Genomic DNA, 21,792 nt, shown 5'->3' on the forward strand with positions numbered 1-21,792 from the left:
AAGTTTGTTAGATCTGCAGATTAATTTTAAGACCCACCTTCGTGCTCTCCTTGTCTAACTCAATAATCATGAGTTGCAATTCGTCCCCTGAGTTACTCAGCAATGCAACGTCATCGGCGAAGCGAAGGTTACTAAGGTACTCTCCATTAACTCTTATCCCGAACATTTCCCATTCTAGGCTTTTGGAAACCTCGTGTAAGCACGCGGTATATAGCATTGGGGAGATTGTGTCCCTCTGCCTTACACCCTTCCTGATTGGTATTCTGTTGCTTTCTTTATGAAGCCCTCTGGTAGCAGTTGATTCCTGTAGATTTCTTTCAGGATGTTTATATATGCTTCACCGACGCCCTGATTCCACGGTGTCTGCATGACTACTGATACTTCTACTGAATCTGATTTGTGGTGTTTAACGTCCCAAAACCACCATATGATTATGAGAGACGCCGTAGTGGAGGACTCCGGAAATTTTGACCACCTGGGGTTCTTTAACGTGCACCCAAATCTGAGCACACGGGCGTACGACATTTCCGCTTCCATCGGAAATGCAGCCGCCGCAGCCGGGATTCGAACCCGCGACATGCGGGTCAGCAGCCGAGTACCTTAGCCACTAGACCACCGCGGCGGGGCGCTTCTACTGAATCAAACGCCTTCTCGTAATCAGTGAACGCTATGTATAGTGTTTGCCTATATTCTGAGCATTTCTTTATTACCTGATTGATAGTTTGAATGTCATCGATTGTTGAGTAGCCAGTTCGAAATCCTGCTTGTTCCTTTGGTTGATTGCATTCTAATGTTTTCTTTACTCTGTTAGCAATTACCTTTGTAAATAGCTTGTATACTACAGAGAGCAAGCTGAACGGCCTGTAATTCTTCAAGTCCTTGTCATCTTCTTTCTTATGCATTGAGATGATGTTAGCATTCTTCCAAGACTCTGCATGGTACTCTTCCCGTCAAGAGACACCTCGTAAACAGGGTGGCTAGTTTTTCTAACAGAATCTGTCCTCCATCTTTCAGCAGATGTGATGTTACCTGGTCCTCACCAGCAGCTTTGCCTCTTTGCATGCTCTCCGAAGCTTTCCTTTTCTATCATTACTGGTGGGGTGTCATCTGGGTTACTGCTAGTTATATTTTTGAGGTCGTGGTTGTCCCGGCTACTGTACAGATCTCTGTGAAACTCCTCCGCTATTTTAACTATCCCATCCATAGTAGTAGTTATGTTGCCTTCTTTGTCCCTTAGTGCATACATCCGATTTTTGCCTATCCAAAATTTCCTTTTCACTGCTTTGACGCTTCCTCTGTTTTTCAGATCGTGTTCGATTCTCTCCATGTTATACCTTCTTACATCGCATACCTTACGCCTATCAACGTCGAAAGCTCGCCAGTTCTATTTTGTCTGTTGTACTTGAGACTTTCATGATTTGACGCTACTTAAGTAACTAGAAGAATAAGAATGGAGTGGAGCACATTTGACAAGCACTCTCAAATTATGACAGGTAGATTGCCACTATTTCTCAAGAGGAAGATATATAACAGCCGTATCTTGCCGGTACTTAGCTACGGAGCAGAAACCTGGAGACTCACAAAGAGACTTCAGCTTAAATTGAGGACGACGTAGCGAGCAAGCGAAAAAAAAAATGGTAGGTGTAACCGTAAGAGACAAGAAGAGAGCAGATTGAATTAGGGAACAAACGGGGGTTAAGGATATCATAGTTGTAATCAAGAAGAGGAAATGGACATGGTCCGGGCATGTAGCGCGTAGACAGGATAACCGCTGGTCATTAAGGGTAACTAACTGGATTCCCAGAAAAGGCAAGCGGGTTAGGGGGAGACAGAAAGTTAAGTGGGCAGATGAGATTAAGAAGTTTGCGGGTATAAATTAGCAGCAGCAATCACAGGACCGAGTAAACTGGCAGAATAAGGGAGAGATTTTTGTCCTGCAGTAGACGTAGTCAGGCTGATGATGGTGATGATGATTCGTGCTTTGCATATCATCGATTCCCACTCTACGAGGGATATACCTTTTTTTTTGCTAAAGTTCTGTCGTTGCTCAATAGTGATTGGCAAACACCTAGCATGCGCCGCTAAAGCTTCACCGGCTGCTCTACTTTCGATACAAATTCAACAGCGGCATGACCGGATGGGGGAGAGGATACAAGGGATTCATATCTCCCCATCTTTTCAGGCTTACATGCGTATAACATGAACGTGCACATAAGAACCAACGCGTGAACATAGTGTACGGGTGAGCCCCTTCTGCTCACCTGAAAAAGATTTCTGAATGTGCTAATGATTTTACACGCAGCCGACAACATAGCCTCCCACGTGATCCCTCAAGTACGTCACCGTGCCAGCCCCTTCAGCAATGGTACGAAACTCGTTATACTTACCAAACTATGTAGCAGAAGCACTGTCGATGTAAGAAATTTCTTCAAGTTACTTACCTCCAAACAGGTGGTGGCTTATGACCATTTGAGAAAAACATTAACACATACTTAACCCTGATAGGTTGAATACACGAACTCCGAGTGGTTCGACACAATAAATTCACAAATTGGAACAACTTTCTTTTTTCTTTTCACGCTATGCATTTACTGTATATTCATACAAATATCAAAACATATTTTACATGAGGAATATACATATTTATATGGGAAAAACAAAATTTTTGGTTATAAATACACACGCATATTTGTGTATTTTACAACTGTTATGGGAGCTATTCGTTTAAACCGTCACACTGTTCTTGTACACACCGAAGCAGATACTGCACCCATTAAAACAAGACAAACGCTTGAAAAACGCCAGATTCTTCGGTTGGTGCAGTACAGAATACAACGTACATGGTCACACAGCTAACCATTAATGTTCAGAGGGGCAGTATAGAAGTGTGTAAGTCAAGGAGAGAATAAAGTATAAAGCAAGCAAACATTTGTGAGAGAAAAAGACAACGGCAATGAGGGCCAGTGCTGAAACAAAGTCGCATGAAATACTGCACATTTAAGCACATTAGGAGGGACAGAATTATGTATAAGAACGCAATGAACTAATGGTAAGCAGATTACAACGTTGCACTCGAGCAAGCTTAAATCAAGCTCCGCTGGTGTCACTACTTAAGTAACACTGACAAACATGCAAGACAATATGTAGGCTGCCTAATTTTTGCCGGCCATACAGCAGAATTCTGAACAGCGATTTGAACACCCTAGAAACATCAAGTCGTTGGAAAGCAACTTGAGGCAGTCGTCTACATCCTAGTTTGCATAGATCTTTTTTCTCCACGTTTTCGAATATTTTCTGCACTCTCGTTTAGCAAGTTCGATTGGGTAGCTGTATTGCTGTTACATTTCTTTTCATCAGATTTTCCAACACACGAATAAAGAAAAAAAAAAGCTAGTGCAATGCAGAAGCCGAGGTGTCAAAAGGATTCTCAGTGCATTGCCCAGTGAAAAACATAGGCTTTCTTGGGTGCACAGTAATACACTCATTTGCACTGGCGTGCTCTGTATGCAACCTGCAAGTTTGCAGTGCAGTTTGTATGAATACGATTACACAGAGATGTATGATGTTGCACGAGAAACATGCCGATATAAACATGCACAAATCAACAATCGACACATAATCAGTCTTGTAAAGGGATTACACATAAGCTATGAACATGACCAATGTTTTATGCCACCCATCCATACCCTTAGCGTAGAACCTGCCCACTCCAGAAAAAACAGCAAAGCCCACGCGAGTCTAAAGTTTTGGGACTGTGTCAAAGCAGTCAAATGATGAATGAGAGCTGGTGACAGGCTAATTCTGTGATGAAGTTATCGTGAGTCGTTGCCTTGTTCGCTCATCGATGGAACTGTATAGGTTTTCAACCAACATAAGGTGTTAAAGGATCACCTTCGTAATCCCTAAATACATAGGATACACTTAAAAAGCATACAACAGGCATTACTTTCTCATAGATGTTTATTGTATGGTGCCAAGATGCATTTATTGTCAGCTCAGTGAAAGCCATAACAACTGCCAAGTGTGATTTTCCAAAAAGCAAGTTTTTTACCACTTGTGATAGACTAATCAGAAGCTTCTGTTACGGTGAATTCTAGTTTTTTATTCATCAAGGAGCTTCACAAGAAGTAGTCCTATCGATCACTATGTTACCTACCTTCTTCAAGGCAACTGACACAGTTAATTTGCCAATCTGGAAATGTTATCATGGAGCTACTTTATGATAAATTTGTTAATATGCGACCTATCTAATGCAAGTGTCTGGTTATAATGTGATATGAGTTAGTTTGAGTGATGGCGTCTCAGTTTGTTCACGTCGCATTCGTCTTGAGGGCAGGTGCTACCATGAAACAGCTTTTTTTACGTAAAAAACTGGGGGACGATGCTTACTTGACATATTCTTGAGTGGAACATGAACACCACTGTGAATTAACAGTATTGGAGAGAGCATGCAGTAATCCTGTGAGGAGTGGATAGAAATACAGACATATGAAGCTAACTTAAATAACTGGAATGGTGTCAAACTGGATAGTCTCGATGTACATGTATACGTATGTTATAAATAAACAGCATGCAACAGCAAGGAATGATGAGAACATGAAAAACAAGTAAAACTCAATGAAAATATGTTCTTCTACACTGTACAAAGGTATGTACAACATCTTGTAGAATCTGGGTAAAGGTCTACATAAAAAATCTGTCCAGGAACGAAGCGGTCTCTCAAAAATAGTTCAGGTACAAGTACCCCAGCTTAGGAGTTTTGTTCACAAACATGTGGTTTTTCTGGGAAACGAAAAAAATCTAGACCATATACCTGGTCAGGACTTTACACTGGGCTAGGAGGATCCACCAATAGCTCATGACTTGTCACAGCACGATGTGATGCCAAGAAAAATGCAGGAAATAAAATGGAAATGGCAAAGAAAACAGCAGAAGTGCCATGCACGGTAATTAAGAAGACGAATAATGTCAGTGCTTCAATATTTAAAACTTTTGCAGTGTTCATCTAAGTTTTCCTTTCAAAATTTGCCTGAATAATTTCACAGCTTCATCAGAGAAATATTGATAGGCACATTATTTAAAGGCATGTTTTGAAAATGAGCTGTGTGGTATCACAACTTGGACATAGTGGTTTTTTCCAGATTTTCTAAAAGTACAATATCTGCACTGAGCCACAGTTTTGTTTTCACAATTTGACTGTTTTAATGTTTGTTTTGTTAACCTACAGAGTGGCTAAGCTCACCACACATGTTCAGAATAACATTGTTTACATGCATTTAACACCATGAAAAACGCACGTGTTCTAGTTATTACAACGTATTTACTCGCGTAATCTTCGCACTCGCATAATTCTCGCACCCCCCACATCAACCAACAAAAATACGATTTATTTTTTGCCTCGAGTAATTATCGCACTACCGAAAACTGCCCTTATAATGTCATCTGCTCATTCCAGCTACTGATGATGATAGTGCACGCCATCTGGCGTCATCTCTTAAGCCTCAAGCATACTATTATTGCATGGAAATTCAATCCGATTCTAGCCAAGCTAAAGTGTCAAGTGCGCATTGCAGCATGTTTTGTATGTTGTGTCGGTAATCTTGTCACGATATGGGGTGATACTGAAGCTACACGGCTGCTTTCAAGTCAGAAGTGATAGATCATGCACTAAGCAACCGCAATATGGCCGCCGGTAGGCCCTTCGGAGTCTACGAGTTTTGTGTTCGCTACTGGTGACGGCAGCTTCAAGCCACCAAGACGCGTTGGGCCTGCCGTGTGCCTAAAACTAGGATTGATGGTAAACTTTATTTCTTCAGAAGTAAACTGTAGATGATTCTGTTAAATAGCCATAAGCCCAATACTGGCGTCCTACGCTTACCCTTTGAGGGCTCCTGTTGAGCGACGAATGCTATCGCTATGCCCGCAACGCCCACAAGCTTTGCGTATGGTATTCTAATTCTCGAATATTTGCTTGCACTTTTTGTGTCTCAAATAAATCTTGCCTTGTGTTGATTCAGCACTTTTATTGTTGAGGTAAATTTTAATTAGTACTTCTCGAAGCTTGCTGTTAGTTGCTGGGGTGAGAATCCCGATTTGCAGCCACTTCGTTTTCTTTTTCGCTCTGTACATTTTTGTGGAAAGTTTTCCCCGCATAACTGTCGCACCCCCCTACTCTGTATTAGTTTTCCACAAAAAAAAGTGTGAGGATTATGCGAGTAAATACAGTAATATGTCAAAAATTCATGTCTAGAATGGCTCTTTGAATTTAGAAACTCTGCCCACGTGACAATTTCTTACGAATGCACACTTTGCTGATCTACTCAAACTCAACAAAGCTTCTTAACTGCATTTTAAGAAGCTTTACAAGCTTCTGGTATCTTTGCCATTTCCCCTCACACCTGGTGGAGAACACTGAGCATTGGGAAAATAACCATAAACAGACTTCAACAGCAGAGTGTTGAGGCAACAACCATCAGGAAAAGTCTGAATGTAGTAGTAATGCAGCCATGACAGCAGCGGTTGTAGTGACAGCTGCACTCATTCTCCTCCTCCTGCCCCTTTTCAATTAACCTTTAGCTCTCCATATGCTGGCAAGTGGCTTTTTTTTTCTAAATGGACGATTGGTCTTCACTGCCTTCTTAACTCATCTCGTATATATAACACAATTCTGTATGCACCATGTGAAGAGTTTTTGCATTTACACCTAAACTACAATGTTAACAATGAGTTCCAAGAGAAGCTGAGAACAATGACGTCTCATAGATCATGGCTAGCATTTCATGCCAAGTCTGAATAAATTAAGACTGCAGCTTCATCTTCAGGGCCGCCGTGGCTCCAAAGCATGCGAGAGTTGTGTAAGCCTCCTCTGATTGTCGATCACCTTGAGTGTTCTGAAAGGAAGCAAAAAGCGTACAGCACATCAGATCATTATGCATTTTCATGCGATATACAAGAGTATGTTAACCATTGCTTTGTTAATCTGAGAAAACATAATGTTGTGATGTTTAGTTACATAATGAACCTTGATGCTATATTTCACAGTGCCTGATGAAAAATTGGTGCAGGTGGAGAGAAAGCAGCCAAATCTATATTAACATGCACGTCATCTAATGCACACATTTAAGCATGCAGAAAATGTCAGTTAGAACAGCAAAAATGTCACAACATTTACACAACATAAGTTAGAATATTTATAACATACCATTCATCAGAAGCTAGTGGCCAACTGCAAATTGCTTACAATCAGTAGCCGCTTAAGCTGCCTACTTATGTTTCTATTATTTACATGAAGTGTTTATAGAGGAAAGGCCACTTTATCTATTTGTTACTACTCAATATAGCAATATTTATTTCAAGAGCATGCGAGTCCAATTGCTGCATTATTTTGTTTCCTTGATTTTTACTACAGAATGTTACTCACATGCCTTAATATAAGTTTTATGAATAGCAAACATTCTTTTTAATGTTTCCTATTTATTTTTTTGAATATTTGTTCTTATATCCTCTTTTATCACATTAATTGCAAGAGTTTTCATTGCATTTCTTTTTTAGTGTTCAATTAAACATACGGCAGCACCAATAATTTGAACAGTGATAATATTTCAATTTCGCCAGTTAGTCTGAATTATCACCACCTTTGTATGCTTACTTGGTGTACACGAAAGCTTCTGTACTGTAATGTTAGAAAATATTTGTATGACCTGAAAGTTTTGATCATTTGATATGTGTATAAAAATTAAAAGAAGTTAAGTAATTTCTCCTGTTTATAGACAGCCACATCTTCCTACAAATGCCTAATGATTAGATGTTTTTTAAGAATGCTGGCATATAACTGGTACAATACCTTATATACTCTCGAACATCCTGCTGGGCCTTTCCTGGTGGTGGTGGCTCCAAATCTACAGAAAGACCAAAGAACAGTCATCAAAACAATTCCAAATAAATTCTTGTTACACATCTCACTGCTGCTGTGGCTGGATGATTTTCCTTTATTTTATAAATTTACATAGAATTTCACTTTGGTGTGGTCTTGGTATATAGTTAGAGTAATCCTAAAACTACCACAGCTATTTTTGCAAACATATGACATAAAGCAACTCCGTACTATTTCACACAATACTGACTGGCGCTTCAAGTAGTTATGTCTTATTCAGCCTCATATACGGACGAAACCAGCACATTCCATAGAACAGCCAAATCTACTCACTTAGTCTTTGGCTTCTTGAGTGCCTCAGTGACCGGAGTGTCTGACCAATCATGTGCTAGAAAGAAAAAAATATTTTTGTGAGATGAATATTAGTCAAGAGTACTTAGTATGTAAACAGCAGGTGATAACAAAGAACATATACACACGTCGATTGTCAGCAAAATCAGAGAAACCAGACAAAGATAATTTACAGCGACTGAGCCATGTAATATTGAAAAATATTTCTAGATAGATAGACAACCTTAACTGAAAATAAATGCATACAATGACAAAGCAGCAAGGCCAAACTGTCCTGATGGTTATGTAGCATTGTTCTAGAGTGTCTTTCTGAAGTGTTCTTAAGGTTAACTTCTCTTCATTAGATGGCTGTTATCTTAAAAACACAATCAATGTGATTCAATCTATATGGCCTCGACAAAAAAACCTTTTGAGAGAACTGCTTATGTTCTCAAGGTGTAATCTCGTTGGCAAGAAATAGTCCTTTGAAACACGGTTCCCTAACGTGCACTGAAAAACGAAATTAACAGAATAAAATAGAATTTCAGCCGACATTGCATGAGATTAACTTTTATTTGTGGCGAGAGAGTCTGGACTCACCATTTTCTCAAAGTTGACGAGCCCATCGATGTAGGTTTTGTTGCCTTCATGGCAGAAGGTCATGTCCTTCAGCAGAAGTGGCATGAAGGGTACCAGCGGCGGCTGCACCTTGGATACAGCCACGCGGTACCGCCGATGGTTTCGCGATGGATCGATGAGCGTTTCAAATTCAGCAAAGGTGCGCTTCACTTTCCCTGGCAGTCGTTCCCAGGTCTGACTCAGCCGGCTCACGGCCACGTTGCTCAGTCCCATGACGATGGCGAAGAACGCGTTCAAGTTCTGGTACTCACGGCAGCTGCGAGCCAGAAAGCGTGTAAGATGTCAGTGCAGGGTTGGAGAACTCTACGGTTTGTCGGATATGTATGGAGCATTATTACAACGAGATAAGGATATATACAATGCATAGAAAGACGTAATAGTTTGCATTAGCTAGATTCAATAGGCCACCCTGCACGAAGAAAGGGCATGTGGGAATTAAAGATGACAATAGGAGGGAAATGAGAAAGAAATAAAAACAAACTTAAGCGAAGTAGCCTCATACACTGAACAGCTATGACAGCAAGTACTGTTAGGATATTTCACAAAAGCCCGTAGACCTATTGATTCATAAATACACAAATGAATCCTTCCACATGGATTCTTTTGGAGGGCACTACCACAAAACATTCGTTTTCAATAACGGACGAGTTTTCAGCAGGTAGAACAGCACTTTACACAACACCTCCATATGTGCACTATGACACCAGCAAGCATGGAGAACGTGTCTGAGCCACAACCTTATGTACCGAGACACTCTTGCGGAAATTTTGCCGATACACTTGACTGAAATCATCATTTAGAAAGTAGCTTTAAAGAAAAACACATATAATATAGCGGAATCTCGCTTTAATCTGCAAAAAAATCCCACGTAATTACTTTATGAATTCTTGTGTGCAGTGGTATTAAAACCCCAACTGTCTATTTATTGATATGATATATAAGATGTTGGCACACAAGTACGACGCTGGCTGCTCCTTAGTCTGAGTGAAAGTGAAACACTTATCTCAAAGAAAAACAGTGAAAGCAGTGCATGTAAATAGAACACCAGAGCACAAATATGCAAAAACACACTCATATGCTCATATCAAACAACACCAACAAAATGATAAGGAAATGTTTCAAAGTTAATGAATGTCCCTCATTAACATTCAATCCAACCGGCACAAAATAGAGGAGCACACATCTGGTCCTTAAGGAGATCTATTCGCTCATAGGTACATAACAGTTCACATGCTATGCACTTCAACACACACGATAGATGTCATATAATGCTGTGCATAATAAGTACGATGTGTTACACAAATGAAAGTTTTTTATTTTTTAGTACTTTCCAGCGACTCTGCTGTTTTATCAGAAATGTTTTAGTGCTTTTAAGGCGTATGTCTGTGAAGCCCCAGTTGGCCACTGGCCCAGAAGTTTCTTGATGCTAAACGGTCTGCGGTCTCATGCCAGCAGTTCAGATTTAGGAAGGCGTCTTGCCATGTCATGCTGTGGACAGTGTATAAGAAGGTTACATACATCTTCATCTATAAATCCATGTTCGCATTCTGGAGTTCCAGCTCTGGCAATTCTGGGCAAAAAATGTTTTGTTTATGCGGTGCCTAGCCTCAACCAGTGAATAAGTGCTTGCATACTTCTATCTAATGCTAGTGTAATTTTATTTAAATGAATGGATAAATGTGATATAAATCACAGCTCTTTGTACTTGGTCAAACCCAGCATTTCTGCTCATTCTATTGTGGTCAGTCAATTTACCATCTGGCCTCGCAAAAAGGATGGTAGACTGCAAGACAAGGGCGAATTACTTTGCAACTCGAAGCAAATTTAATAATATCTTTTGCTCGAGGAAACGTTGCTGAGGGTATTTGAGGATGAAAAATGTAGGAGCTGAATAAGATGAATGGTTGGTTAAACTTTGTTAATCGTCCTGAGAGACGAGATTAGCGAGCACTGGGCTCCTCCCATGTTGGGGACAGGTAGGCTAAGCCTGAAGATAAAAAAAGTATCTGAACTGAATGCCTTGGCCTTCTCGCAGGTGGTTCGCTCGCATTGAAAGATTTGATGTAATTCGAGGGAAGGTAGTGCAATATTGTTTTACCTTAAACTATCAAGAATTCTTTCACTCTGGCTTGCTGTTCGTTTTCCCCACGTCATCAAGTCAAGAGCAGATTTCATATGATTGCCACTGACTAACGTTAATTTTGATGCAGAATTTCGAAAAGACTCATTTTGGATATATAAGAATCTGATAATCAGTTGCCAACTCACTGTGAAGCGATTTTGATGAACTTCCGCAGAAGTGCAACTCTCCGGCTGAGTGTATTCGCCAGGCACATCTCAGTGACGACCCAGAACTGAACCTCGTTGAACCTCCGCTGGAACACGTCCAGGTTCGACATAATTTTCCGGAATTGATGCCTTCCGAACACCTGGTATATGAGCTCGTACTGCAATGTGAAGTAAACAAAAAGAATGGCTCAAAATAATTGAATGCATTGGTAGATGAAGACTTCGTGTATTGTTGGTCGTGTGCACGAATGCACACGACCAACAACAGCCAAGCCATGTTGCTGTTTATTCTCATTGCTGTTTCAACAGTGTTGTTTTAACTGCCAATAGCAGCTGTGAGTTCATGTCACAATAATATAGCATGTTATCAAAGATTCAGATCCACTGATTGCACTGAACAACAAAACGATTCCTAGTGTCAGATGTTGATGCAAAGTACCATGTTTCATGAAGCACACTGAGCTTTCTTCTGCTGCTTGTTGTTCAGCATCTATAGAAGCGGGAAAACACAAGGCGGCTCCACTAACCATAATGACCACTTATTGCTTTGACAAGAAACAGCAGATACTCCTTTAATCGCTTCATCCAGCATTTGCACTGCACATAACTAGCTGATGTCACAAAGTTGTGGAAGAAACTGTGAAAGCAATATTTTTGACGGATATGCAACAACGTCAGAAGAACTGGATTATGAAATAGAGTTCCAACAGGCTTGCAACATGCAACATATATTTTTCTGCTCTTGGGCAAGTAAATTTTGCTAAATGCCAATGGTGAACTTACGAGACCTTTCTCAACAACATCACTTAGCCTTCTGCATGTACCTCATGTATGCATGAGAATAGATGCCAGTCGTAGAGGGACATGTGGTAGGCGATGTCGTGCGAGCTAAGTGTCTCCAGAAGTGCACCTGTCCCTTCCGCCGGGCCCTCTTGTTCGCTCAGAGGCGTCTGAAATACACGGCAAGGAATAAAGGTAAGATTTTAACACGGACTCATACAAATTTGTGCTCGAAAACACTATGTAATGAATTCAACCACAAATCCCACACTGATTATTTTACATCACCGTGCACAGTTTTAAAACGACATAAGTCATGTCCGAATCTTGTTTGTATCTACCATCTGATGGCCTGTCACTAGTGTCAGCCAAATACTTTCTTGAACGAAGGCTCTTTAGGTTCTGGTACAATTGGCCCGGCAGTTCATCTTAGCAGACGTCATTGTGCGTAAGCCGGTAGGCTAGAATGCTTTCAACCCCATCGGTGCCCGGTCAGAAGCACCAAGCACGACGCTGTCCTGCAGGTGGGCAAGGCAGTTCGCTGTGATCGGGTTACGAGAAACTCGATAGAACCATCGCGAACAACCCTTTTGTTGAAGGGGTTCTAACAGCGGGAGACGGCGCCACTGTTGCAGTTCCATGGAGTCAACCTCTCGACTCGGTCATTGTCGCCCACGCGAGGTTGTCACAAAAGCACCAACAGTATGGAAGCGTGGGCAGGCGTCGCTGTGACTGTTCTCAGGAAACGAGCACCTGGACAGCCATGTTCCAGAAAGTTCCAGAACACTGTAGCAAAACGCAGTCTTGGACCACTGCTGACGTTCGTGTCAGTCGCCATCTTCCTTAAGAGGAGCTCGACTTTTCCTCTACACCGAGGTCTTACCCCTCACCCTGTGAAGTCTTGAAGGCGTGGGCTGGTTGCATTATTGTGCGGTGGGCTCATATTACCCGTTGGACATTTTGCGCCCGTGTTTCTCATTTGCCGAGAGGTGTTTCTCATCAGCCGAGTGGTCGAATTATCTGCACTCTTTCTGGTGGGTGGATCACTGATATTTAACGTCATTTGATTCATGGTAGCAGTGGTAACCGCGTTCTTTGGACTGTCGTGTAAGGAATCGATTGATATGTGGGATTTAACGTCCCTAAACCACCATTTGATTATGAGAGACGTCGTAGTGGAGGGCTCTGGAAATTTTGACCACCTAGAATTCTTTAACGTACACCCAATTCTGAGCACATGGGCCTACAACGTTTCCCCCTCCATCGGAAATGCAGCCACCTCAGCTGTGATTCGATCCCGCGACCTGCGGGTCAGCTGCCGAGTACCTTAGCCACTAGATTATCGCGGCGGGGCGTCGTGTAAAGAATCAACGGGCTATAAAAGCTGAAGATATTTTGTACATAAGCGGAATCTCAGCTGAATCTCTGTTTAGTTTCATCTTCTTCATGTAAATAAACCATCGTTCTTTCTCTAAGAACACGTCCCCTCACTGGCGAAGATCGGCTATGCGGACGACGGCGGGGAGCCAGCTCTCGTGAAGAAACCCGTCGTGCCTCCCATCGACCTCAAGACCCTAACAACAGGTGGCAGCGGTGGGTTGCCATCATCAACCTCGGACCCTTTACAGTTTCGCCATAATGTCCTCGGAGCTGAATGTGTGTCACACCAAAAAAAAAAAAAAATCTACTGCTGAGGCAGTGAAGTCTCCAGAAAAAAAGCTATCTCTCTCTCCTTTTAAAACCTTCCTACCAACACATGTCCCATCTATTTCTCGGTGCCAGGTAGCATAAAAAGTGAGCATCTATGTATTTTTCCTTCTCCTGCATTTGTTTTTCATGGCTACAGCAAAGTTATTGCGCTAAATTCCACAATATAAAGGACGGTTCATGAAAGATAAATGTCATTCGTCCGGAACAGGAAAAGCATTTCATTTTTATATTCATGTTACATACATGTAAATAACAAAGTGCCAGTTTAAGTGCAATTAAGAAGCAATTAATTACCTATAAGCCTATTTTACAGTTTTGCAAATCGTGAAAGAGCAATTCTTACTAGGAGCTCATAGTAAATGACATTAAATCCAATAATGAACCGCAGCAAAAAAAAACAGGGACCAAACCAAATCTACAAAACGCTGGCATAAGAGAGTACAAACGCGCCAGCGAGTGCAACGGTTGTCGTGCCCCCAGTCCTTTCAAAGCAATGTAAGCTATGAGGACAGAGCAGCTACAGAGTTATGAGCTCTCTACTGATCTCTCTCGAGATAGGGGCCACGAGTGCATCTTTCTGATCCAAGTTCAAAGTCACTGCTCAACTAAAGCAGCCCCTTCAACCGGCAGGCCTTCATGTTCTTTCATCAGATGAATGGCAAGGGCGTTTCAACTTTGTGTGAGCCGCACCCATGAGCGGATTTCGGATGCTTTCACTCGCAGAGATAACGTGGCACGAGCAGGGCACTATATTATCATTTTGGCCTTAATTTTCATAGAACATGACGTCGATAGCAGCGGCAAATACACCCCTCCTGTGTTTACATAATCGTTATCGTCATATTCTCCTTTCCAGTTTTTTTTTCCACATCACGCTAATGACTATTAATCAATTGTGGAACTTTCTTTTCATGTTACTCTAAGCTCATAATAACATATTTCGACTGAGCCAGCACCTCTGGCTCCGTTTTTATAGTGCTCTCTGTTGGGCAGGAACCAGATGGTTCGGTTCGTGGTAGCGACGACTAGTATTGAAGGACGAGGCACATGTAAATAAACATTATTATAGTTTCTTCATGGTGCTTAGGATATCCTAAACGTCTGAAAGCAATCCGCATAAAAATTGATGTGTTTCATGGAATCCGTGTGTTACTATAAGGCAATAAGCCTCGTAGCATTTTATTTTACTTTTTTCAAACATCGCTAATGGCATGGAAGGCACAGCCATGATTTATAACAAACAACTTCACGAAACTTTCAGCAACAACAGCAACCCACGGCACAACTATAGTAGATGATTTGGGGTGCCGCGATGTAACATCGTGGTGTGACGAACATTATTTTTTTTAACAGTTCGATTCGAGGAACGTAGTATTCCTTTTCTAGGTGTATCGTTGGTCGATATTGTTACTGCATATGTGATTTGGTATGAGCCGGTGTGTAGCGGGGAACAGGCAGATTAGAGAAGAGGACATTCGGCTAGCGAGATAGGCCTCCGGTGCATGACCCCTTGAAGTCTACCAGTACGCCTCAGCGTAATAAATACATTACTAAACGTAACAGAGTGGTGGAGGTGCTGGGTACAGCACATCGACAAACCACGGAGCCACAGCTGTATGAACTTCGCCGGAGCTGTCGTCTTGCTGGTCTGCTACCGACAACAACCATCATGACCGAGAGTGAAGGTCACGGCTCCTCAACCACGCAAAGGTCAGTGCCGGCTGCACCTCGGTATCGCTATATGGAACCCCGCCTGTTCGCGGGAAGAGCAGGGAAAGATGTGGATGCGTGGCTGACACATAACAAAAGGGTGAGCCGGTACAACGGCTGGAATCCCACAGACCAACTGGGAAATGTCGCGCTGTTTCTAACGGAAACCGCCTTGATGTGGTACGAAAACCACGAAAATTCCTTAACAATGTGGGATTGTTTCGCCGAAGAACTCAAGAAATGCTTCGGTGACTCTGATTCGAAAAAGAAAAGCGCAGAACGCACGTTGGTTCAAAGAGCCCAGACTCCTGGAGAAACGTGTACCACCGACATAGAGGAGATTCTGATGCTCTGCAAAATCTTAGACCCGTATATGTCTGAAGAGGACATGGTCGGACACCTTCTGAAGGGTATAGCAGAGGACGTCTACAATTTTTTGATAGGCAGAGAAGACTTCACTTCCGTATCCACCGTCCAACGTCACTGCCGTACTTTCGAGAAGCTGAAAACCCGTCGTATTGCCCCCAAATTCGGTAGGCTGGCAAATGTCACAACGGTCGCCAGCATCGACGCAAGCCCGCCTGTCGACCTTGCCGCTACTATCAGTGCAATAGTGCGCGAAGAGCTACAGCGACAAGACACACTGGCCGACGACACCATCCATCATCCGCCTACCTGTTCATCCTACTACCCGGCGCCGTTCGTTCCTCTGCCACCATCGGTATGTGCGACGGACTTTAGCGAAGCTGGAAATTCCTGGCCACGCTGAGACTCATTCGCGCCTGACCAGCGGTATGACCGATGCCTTCGTACCGGCCCCGTTCCACAAAAGCGGGCAGTTCCCGTTCAGCAAGCTGCTCCACTCCGTTCGGGTAGGCGACCTTACACAGCGGAGCACTCTCAGCAGTGGTTTGGCGAACGACCCCTGCCCGTCTGCTACAACTGTGGCGTCGAAGGCCACATTGCCAGGTACTGCAACTACCGGCAGCCGCCAAGGTACGACCGCTCACCGAGATCCCACCTGTCTGGCTTTGCACGAACACCAACGTCCCCTAGAAGCACGTCCCACGAGATACCAAGGCCGTTGCGACACCGTTCTCCGGCCTCTGACCGCAGTCTGACACCCCCGCCAGCCCCTCGCTCCAATCGATCGCCGTCTCCTAGGCGCCGCTACACTTCGCCGCCGCCGGAAAACTAGTCGGCGCGACCGTTGGAGGTGAGGTCGCTGGACAGTCTTCGATTTCCACAAAAATGACTCCTTTAATTTGCATGTTTTGAAATAAGGTTCATGTGCTAATCGACGGTGTCTCAACAATGGCCTTAGTGGACACAGGTGCAACCATATCAGTGATGAGTCTAGCATTCAAACGCCTTCTTGGACGAAAGGTTATGTTTCATTAAGACCGTGCTGATACATTTCGTGGAGTGAGCGGAGATGTCTTACAACCTGTTGGTGTTCGCTCAGTGACGGTTAGTTTGGGTGGCCAGAATTTTATCGCTGATTTTGCTGTTCTCTTTCATTCAACGCATGATGTAATTCTAGGATTTGATTTCCTGAATCTTTGTGGTGCCACTGTTGATTGCCGCACAGGAGAGATTACAGTAGATTCAAATGTTCCGGTAGCGTTTATGGAAAGCCCACCCTGTATGGAAAGCACCCTTTGCGTCTTCATGGACACAACTGTATCACCCTTGTCTGCCAAGTGTGTTCCTGTCGTCAGTTCCCCTGCAACCGAGACGACATTTTATGCCACCGTAGAGCCCATTCACCTCAGCTGCATAAAGAAAAATGTTCTAATATCCTATTGTACGTTGTCGGTTGTGCAAGGGCATACTGGTTTGTGGGTGATCAACGGCTCCAATGAACCTTCGGTACTGCCAGAGGGTCTACAACTTGCTAAGATCCGTCAACATTAGGTGTTCTCCCTTGCCATTCTTGCAGAGAGCAGCGATTCTCCGGATAAGCCCGATTCAAATCATTTGCCCGCCAGGGACACCTCCATAATGACAATGATTGACAAGTCTCTTAGCACCATTGAGCGTAATGACCTGGCGAGTATTTTGCGCAAACATGCTGGTCTTTTCGATTTCGCACAGCTACAGGCTCCACTGTCACTCCCTGCTTCTCGTGTAAAGCACCGCATAGATACGGCATACCATAGACCTCTTCTACAAAAGCCATACTGGGTATCGCCTTCGGAACGCGCAGTGATAAATGAACAGGTTGGCGAGATTGTAAAGAAGAATATGATTCAGGAATCATGCAGTCCATGGGCCGCTCCCGTAATATTGGTCAAGAAGAAAGATGGAACATGGCGATTTTGCGTTGACTACTGCCGTCTCAACACCATCACAAAAAAGGACGTGTACCCACTACCACGTATTGACGATGCTATAGACTGTCTTTCATCAGCCTCCTACTTTTCGTCTGTTGATTTGAGGTCAGGGTATTGGCAGATTCCAATGCACAAGAAAGATAAAGAGAAAACGGCATTTGTTACACCAGATGGACTTTTTGAATTTAATATGATGCCATTTGGACTATGCAATGCGCCTGCAACTTTCGAGCGCGTCATGGACAACATTCTGCGTGGTTTAAAGTGGGAAGTATGCTTGTGTTATCTAGACGATGTTGTGATTTTTGACCGCACTTTCTGTGAGCACAACACACGCCTCGACCTCATGCTGAACTGTCTAAGCAAAGCACGCTTGGTGCTCAACTCAAAGAAATGTCGTTTCGGAGAGCACCAAACACTCGTCCTTGGACACTTGGTGAACAAAGAAGGCATACGGCCGGATCCCGCGAAAATGGCTGCAGTGGAGGCGTTCAAGCAACCTCACTCAGCGAAAGAACAACGCAGCTTTTTGGGCCTCTGCTCGTACTTCCGTCGATTCATTCCTGGATTTGCCAATATCGCGCACCCACTCACGTGCCTGCTTCAGAAAGGCGTGCCATTTGACTGGACTCCGGAATGTACGTCCGCTTTTTCTGAGTTGAAGTTCCTTTCAACATCCCATCCAATTCTTCGACACTTCGATCCTCTGGCTCCCACAGAACTTCACACAGACGCTAGCTGTGTCAGTGTAGGCGCCGTGTTGGTTCAACGCTTGGATACCAGAGAACATGTCGTTGCGTATGCAAGTCGCTCTCTAAGTAAGTCCAAGCGTAACTATACCGTCACAGAGCAAGAATGCCTCGTCGTAGTCTTCGCGGTGCAGCGCTTCCGGTCCTACCTGTACGGACGCCCCTTTACCATCATGACAGATCATCATTCGCTCTGCTGGCTGGTTAATCTGCGTGGCCCATCTGGTCGACTAGCGCGCTGGGCACTCCGTCTGCAGGAATACGACTTTACAGTTTCATATAAAAGCGGCCGTCATCACGCTGATGCAGATTGTCTTTTGCGGCTACCGCTTCCATCAACGGACTGTGATGCGGGCAACTTCGACACCTACATCGCGCCATTGGACCTGCCATTTCCTGATACCAATGCCTTTAAGATTGAACAGCAAAAGGACCACACCATACTGGAGTTCCTTCCTACCGAGTCAAGACCATCGGCGACTCGCTTCTGCATGCGCGAGGGACGAGGGACTTGTGTACAAAAAGAACTATGCTACGACCGGCTTACGATATCTTCTCGTGGTTCCAAAGAGCCTTCGCGTTTCCGTCTTGCAGGCTATGCATGATGACCCAACGTCCGGCATCTAGGCACAGCGAAAACTCTTTGCCGGCTTCAAGAAAGATTTTACTGGCCGAAAATGCACCAGACGACGGAACAGTATGTCTCTAGTTGCAACAAGTGGAACGCCGCAAGCGCCCTACCAGTGCTCCTCCAGGGCGACTTCGTCCTATTCCACCCCCTAGAACTCCATACGAGCAAGTTGGGATTGACCTTCTAGGTCCCTTTCCGAGGTCTTCTAATGGCAATCGCTGGACAGTCGTATGTGCCGATCACTTAACACAGTACTGCGAGACAGCTGCTATACCATTGGCAACTGCAGCTGACGAGTGTTTATTCATGCTGCGTTTTGTGGTTCTACGACATGGACCTCCTAAAATTGTTATCAGTGGTCGTGGGCGACAGTTCACTGCAGATGTCGTAGAAGACATGCTTCGTCTATGCGCTTCAAGCTTTCGGCACTCTACGCCATATCATCCCCAAACAAACGACCTGACGGAACGAACTAACAGGACTCTCATAAACATGCTTTCTATGTATGTCGCAGCAGATCACAAGAACTGGGATGACGTGCTACCTTTTATCACTTACGCATTTAACACCGCACAGCATGAGACTACCAGCTACAGTCCGTTTTTTCTTCTGTATGCTCGGCCACCTCGTCATACCCTAGATACCGTCTTCCCGTTTATGGACCATCATGATTCCGGTATATCCGAGATAGTCTGCCGTGCAGAAGAAGCCCAAAGTCTTGCTTACCTGCGCACCCTCGCTTGGCAAGATCGCTCGAAGACACGTTTTGACCATCAACGTCGACATGTGACGTATAATCGCGGAGACCATGTGTTGCTGTGGACACCAAATAGGAAATGTGGGTTGTGTGAAAAATTGCTGGCACACTATGCGGGACCTTATGTTGTTTTAGACCGCTTAAGCGATGTAACTTACTGCGTAGCACGTCTTCATTCAAATGGCTGACGATCTGCAAAGACTGAACTAGTCCACATAGCATGTTTGAAGCGCTATATTGCCAGAGAGACTCTTTAACTCGCCCGGTGGGCTTCGTTTGCGCGGAGGGAAATATTACTGCATATGTGACTTAGGTATGAGCCGGTGGGTAGCGGGGAACAGGCAGATTAGAGAAGAGGATGTTCGGCTAGCGAGATAGGCCTCTGGTGCATGACCCCTTGAAGTCTACCAGTGCGGCTCAGCGTAATAAATACATTACTAAACCTAACAATATCAATTGGTCGAGCATATCGGTCACTTGATATGTTTATGTCACTTGCTATGACTGCTTTTATTTATATCCCACACGCAAATTGTAACATTCAGCAAGCAGTAAGCAATTGTCAAAACAGCAACTCACGAGGGCATCCAGGTGATCTGCCGGCGAAATGAAGACTCTTCCATTGATACTCAGACCGGTCGGTACGCTCACCTCAGAGTCCTTGAATGCGATACGTTCTGGAATGAAGTATAAAAAAAATAACTGAAAAAATTGTTCTGGCTCAGTCTAACGTAATAAGGGCTGCAGCGCGAGCACGAATGTGCTAGAAGAAACAGACAATGTGCGTGTCTGTTGACAAGACAGCGCTCGTGTTGTCCTCTTTTGCCTTCCGTACCTCGACTTTGTCTGTTTCTTCTAGCACATTCGTGCTCGCGCTGCAGCCCTTATTACTATGAATTCAAACCAACTAGCCCAAATCGCCATTCTTCTTCCTCAGTCTAACCGTTACAATTGTTGCAGTGGCGCTTCTGTTCGCGCCAACTGGTGCATTCTTAAATATTTAGCAGGGCAGTGCGAAAATACACGCACAAAAGAGGCAGTGCAGGTTGCGCCCATCCTGCAAGCTAAGTTCTCTTGCTCGTGTCATTTCGCACTGCCCTTCCAAGGGTTACACGCTGTTAAGATTTCATTTATGCTTCTATTTGTGAATCTTAGACTGGTATTATAGCAAGTTCTATCAGTCTCTTTTACTTACAAGCCTATGTGAAGCACCAACCGGGATGACCAATTTCGTTAAACTGTATCTCGAAACACCAACTTTGTACAAACGAATAGTTGTTGCTGAACCTCACCTCTACATGAAATTTTGTATGCGAAATAATACATATGGCTTAGTATATGTAATTTTCATTTTAGAAACCAACATCAGTGTGAATCGGCTTTAAGACCAAGTAGATTTCCAGAAGTTTTTGTATACCATACTGCCTTTTTTTATTACCTATTTTCTCATTGAGCTATCGATATTTCATCATTAAAACTAGTAATCGAGCATGGAGAATGAGCAAATAGATTATCGCCTGCATGGAAACGTTTGCTCCGACAATGCCAATTGTCGCTATAGAGCCACAAAGTCTGGTATAGTAGTAAGCACAGTTGCATCCTGCAATACATAGGCTCTCGTGCCTTCCTTTATCATTTCTCGAATAAGGAAACAACTAAAGCAGGTGCTGAGGACTGTACAGCGGGTAATCATACATAAAATGATGGGATTGAGATTAGGAAATCCGAGGATGGCAGAATGGGCAAGAAGTTAAAAGACATGTCATAGTTGACATCAAGCGAAAGAAATGGGATCGTAACGTGATGCACAGAATAGATGACTGGTGGACAATAGGAGTAGGGTATGTTCATTCTACTGTTGAATCTGGATGTAAAAAATTAGTTGAACCAGATAAGATATCGAATGCTTTCTTAAAATGGTACGCAGAGTAGTGTGCAAAATATTTGTTTGTATTGTATACTGGGCCTCTGAATGAAGGTGTGCTCCC

At 43.6% G+C, this 21,792-nt stretch overlaps 1 protein-coding gene across 9 annotated transcripts in view; it reads right to left on the bottom strand.

The window, feature by feature from the left end:
- Positions 1-6,406: 6,406 nt before the first annotated feature.
- Epac (Exchange protein directly activated by cAMP) overlaps positions 6,407-21,792 on the bottom strand; it is a 416,212-nt gene continuing 400,826 nt past the window's right edge. For all 9 annotated transcript variants that reach the window (XM_075888324.1, XM_075888319.1, XM_075888331.1 and 6 more), the window contains 7 exons: positions 20,384-20,481; positions 11,956-12,081; positions 11,111-11,289; positions 8,804-9,098; positions 8,207-8,261; positions 7,844-7,898; positions 6,407-6,890 (listed from right to left, as the gene is read on the bottom strand). In XM_075888324.1, coding sequence (XP_075744439.1) covers positions 6,818-6,890; positions 7,844-7,898; positions 8,207-8,261; positions 8,804-9,098; positions 11,111-11,289; positions 11,956-12,081; positions 20,384-20,481 — 881 coding nt within the window. In that variant the 3' untranslated portion in view covers positions 6,407-6,817. The remainder of the gene's footprint in view (positions 6,891-7,843; positions 7,899-8,206; positions 8,262-8,803; positions 9,099-11,110; positions 11,290-11,955; positions 12,082-20,383; positions 20,482-21,792) is intronic.

This window comes from Rhipicephalus microplus, chromosome 1 (genome assembly GCF_043290135.1).
Source record: "Rhipicephalus microplus isolate Deutch F79 chromosome 1, USDA_Rmic, whole genome shotgun sequence".
Classification (NCBI taxonomy): domain Eukaryota; kingdom Metazoa; phylum Arthropoda; class Arachnida; order Ixodida; family Ixodidae; genus Rhipicephalus; species Rhipicephalus microplus.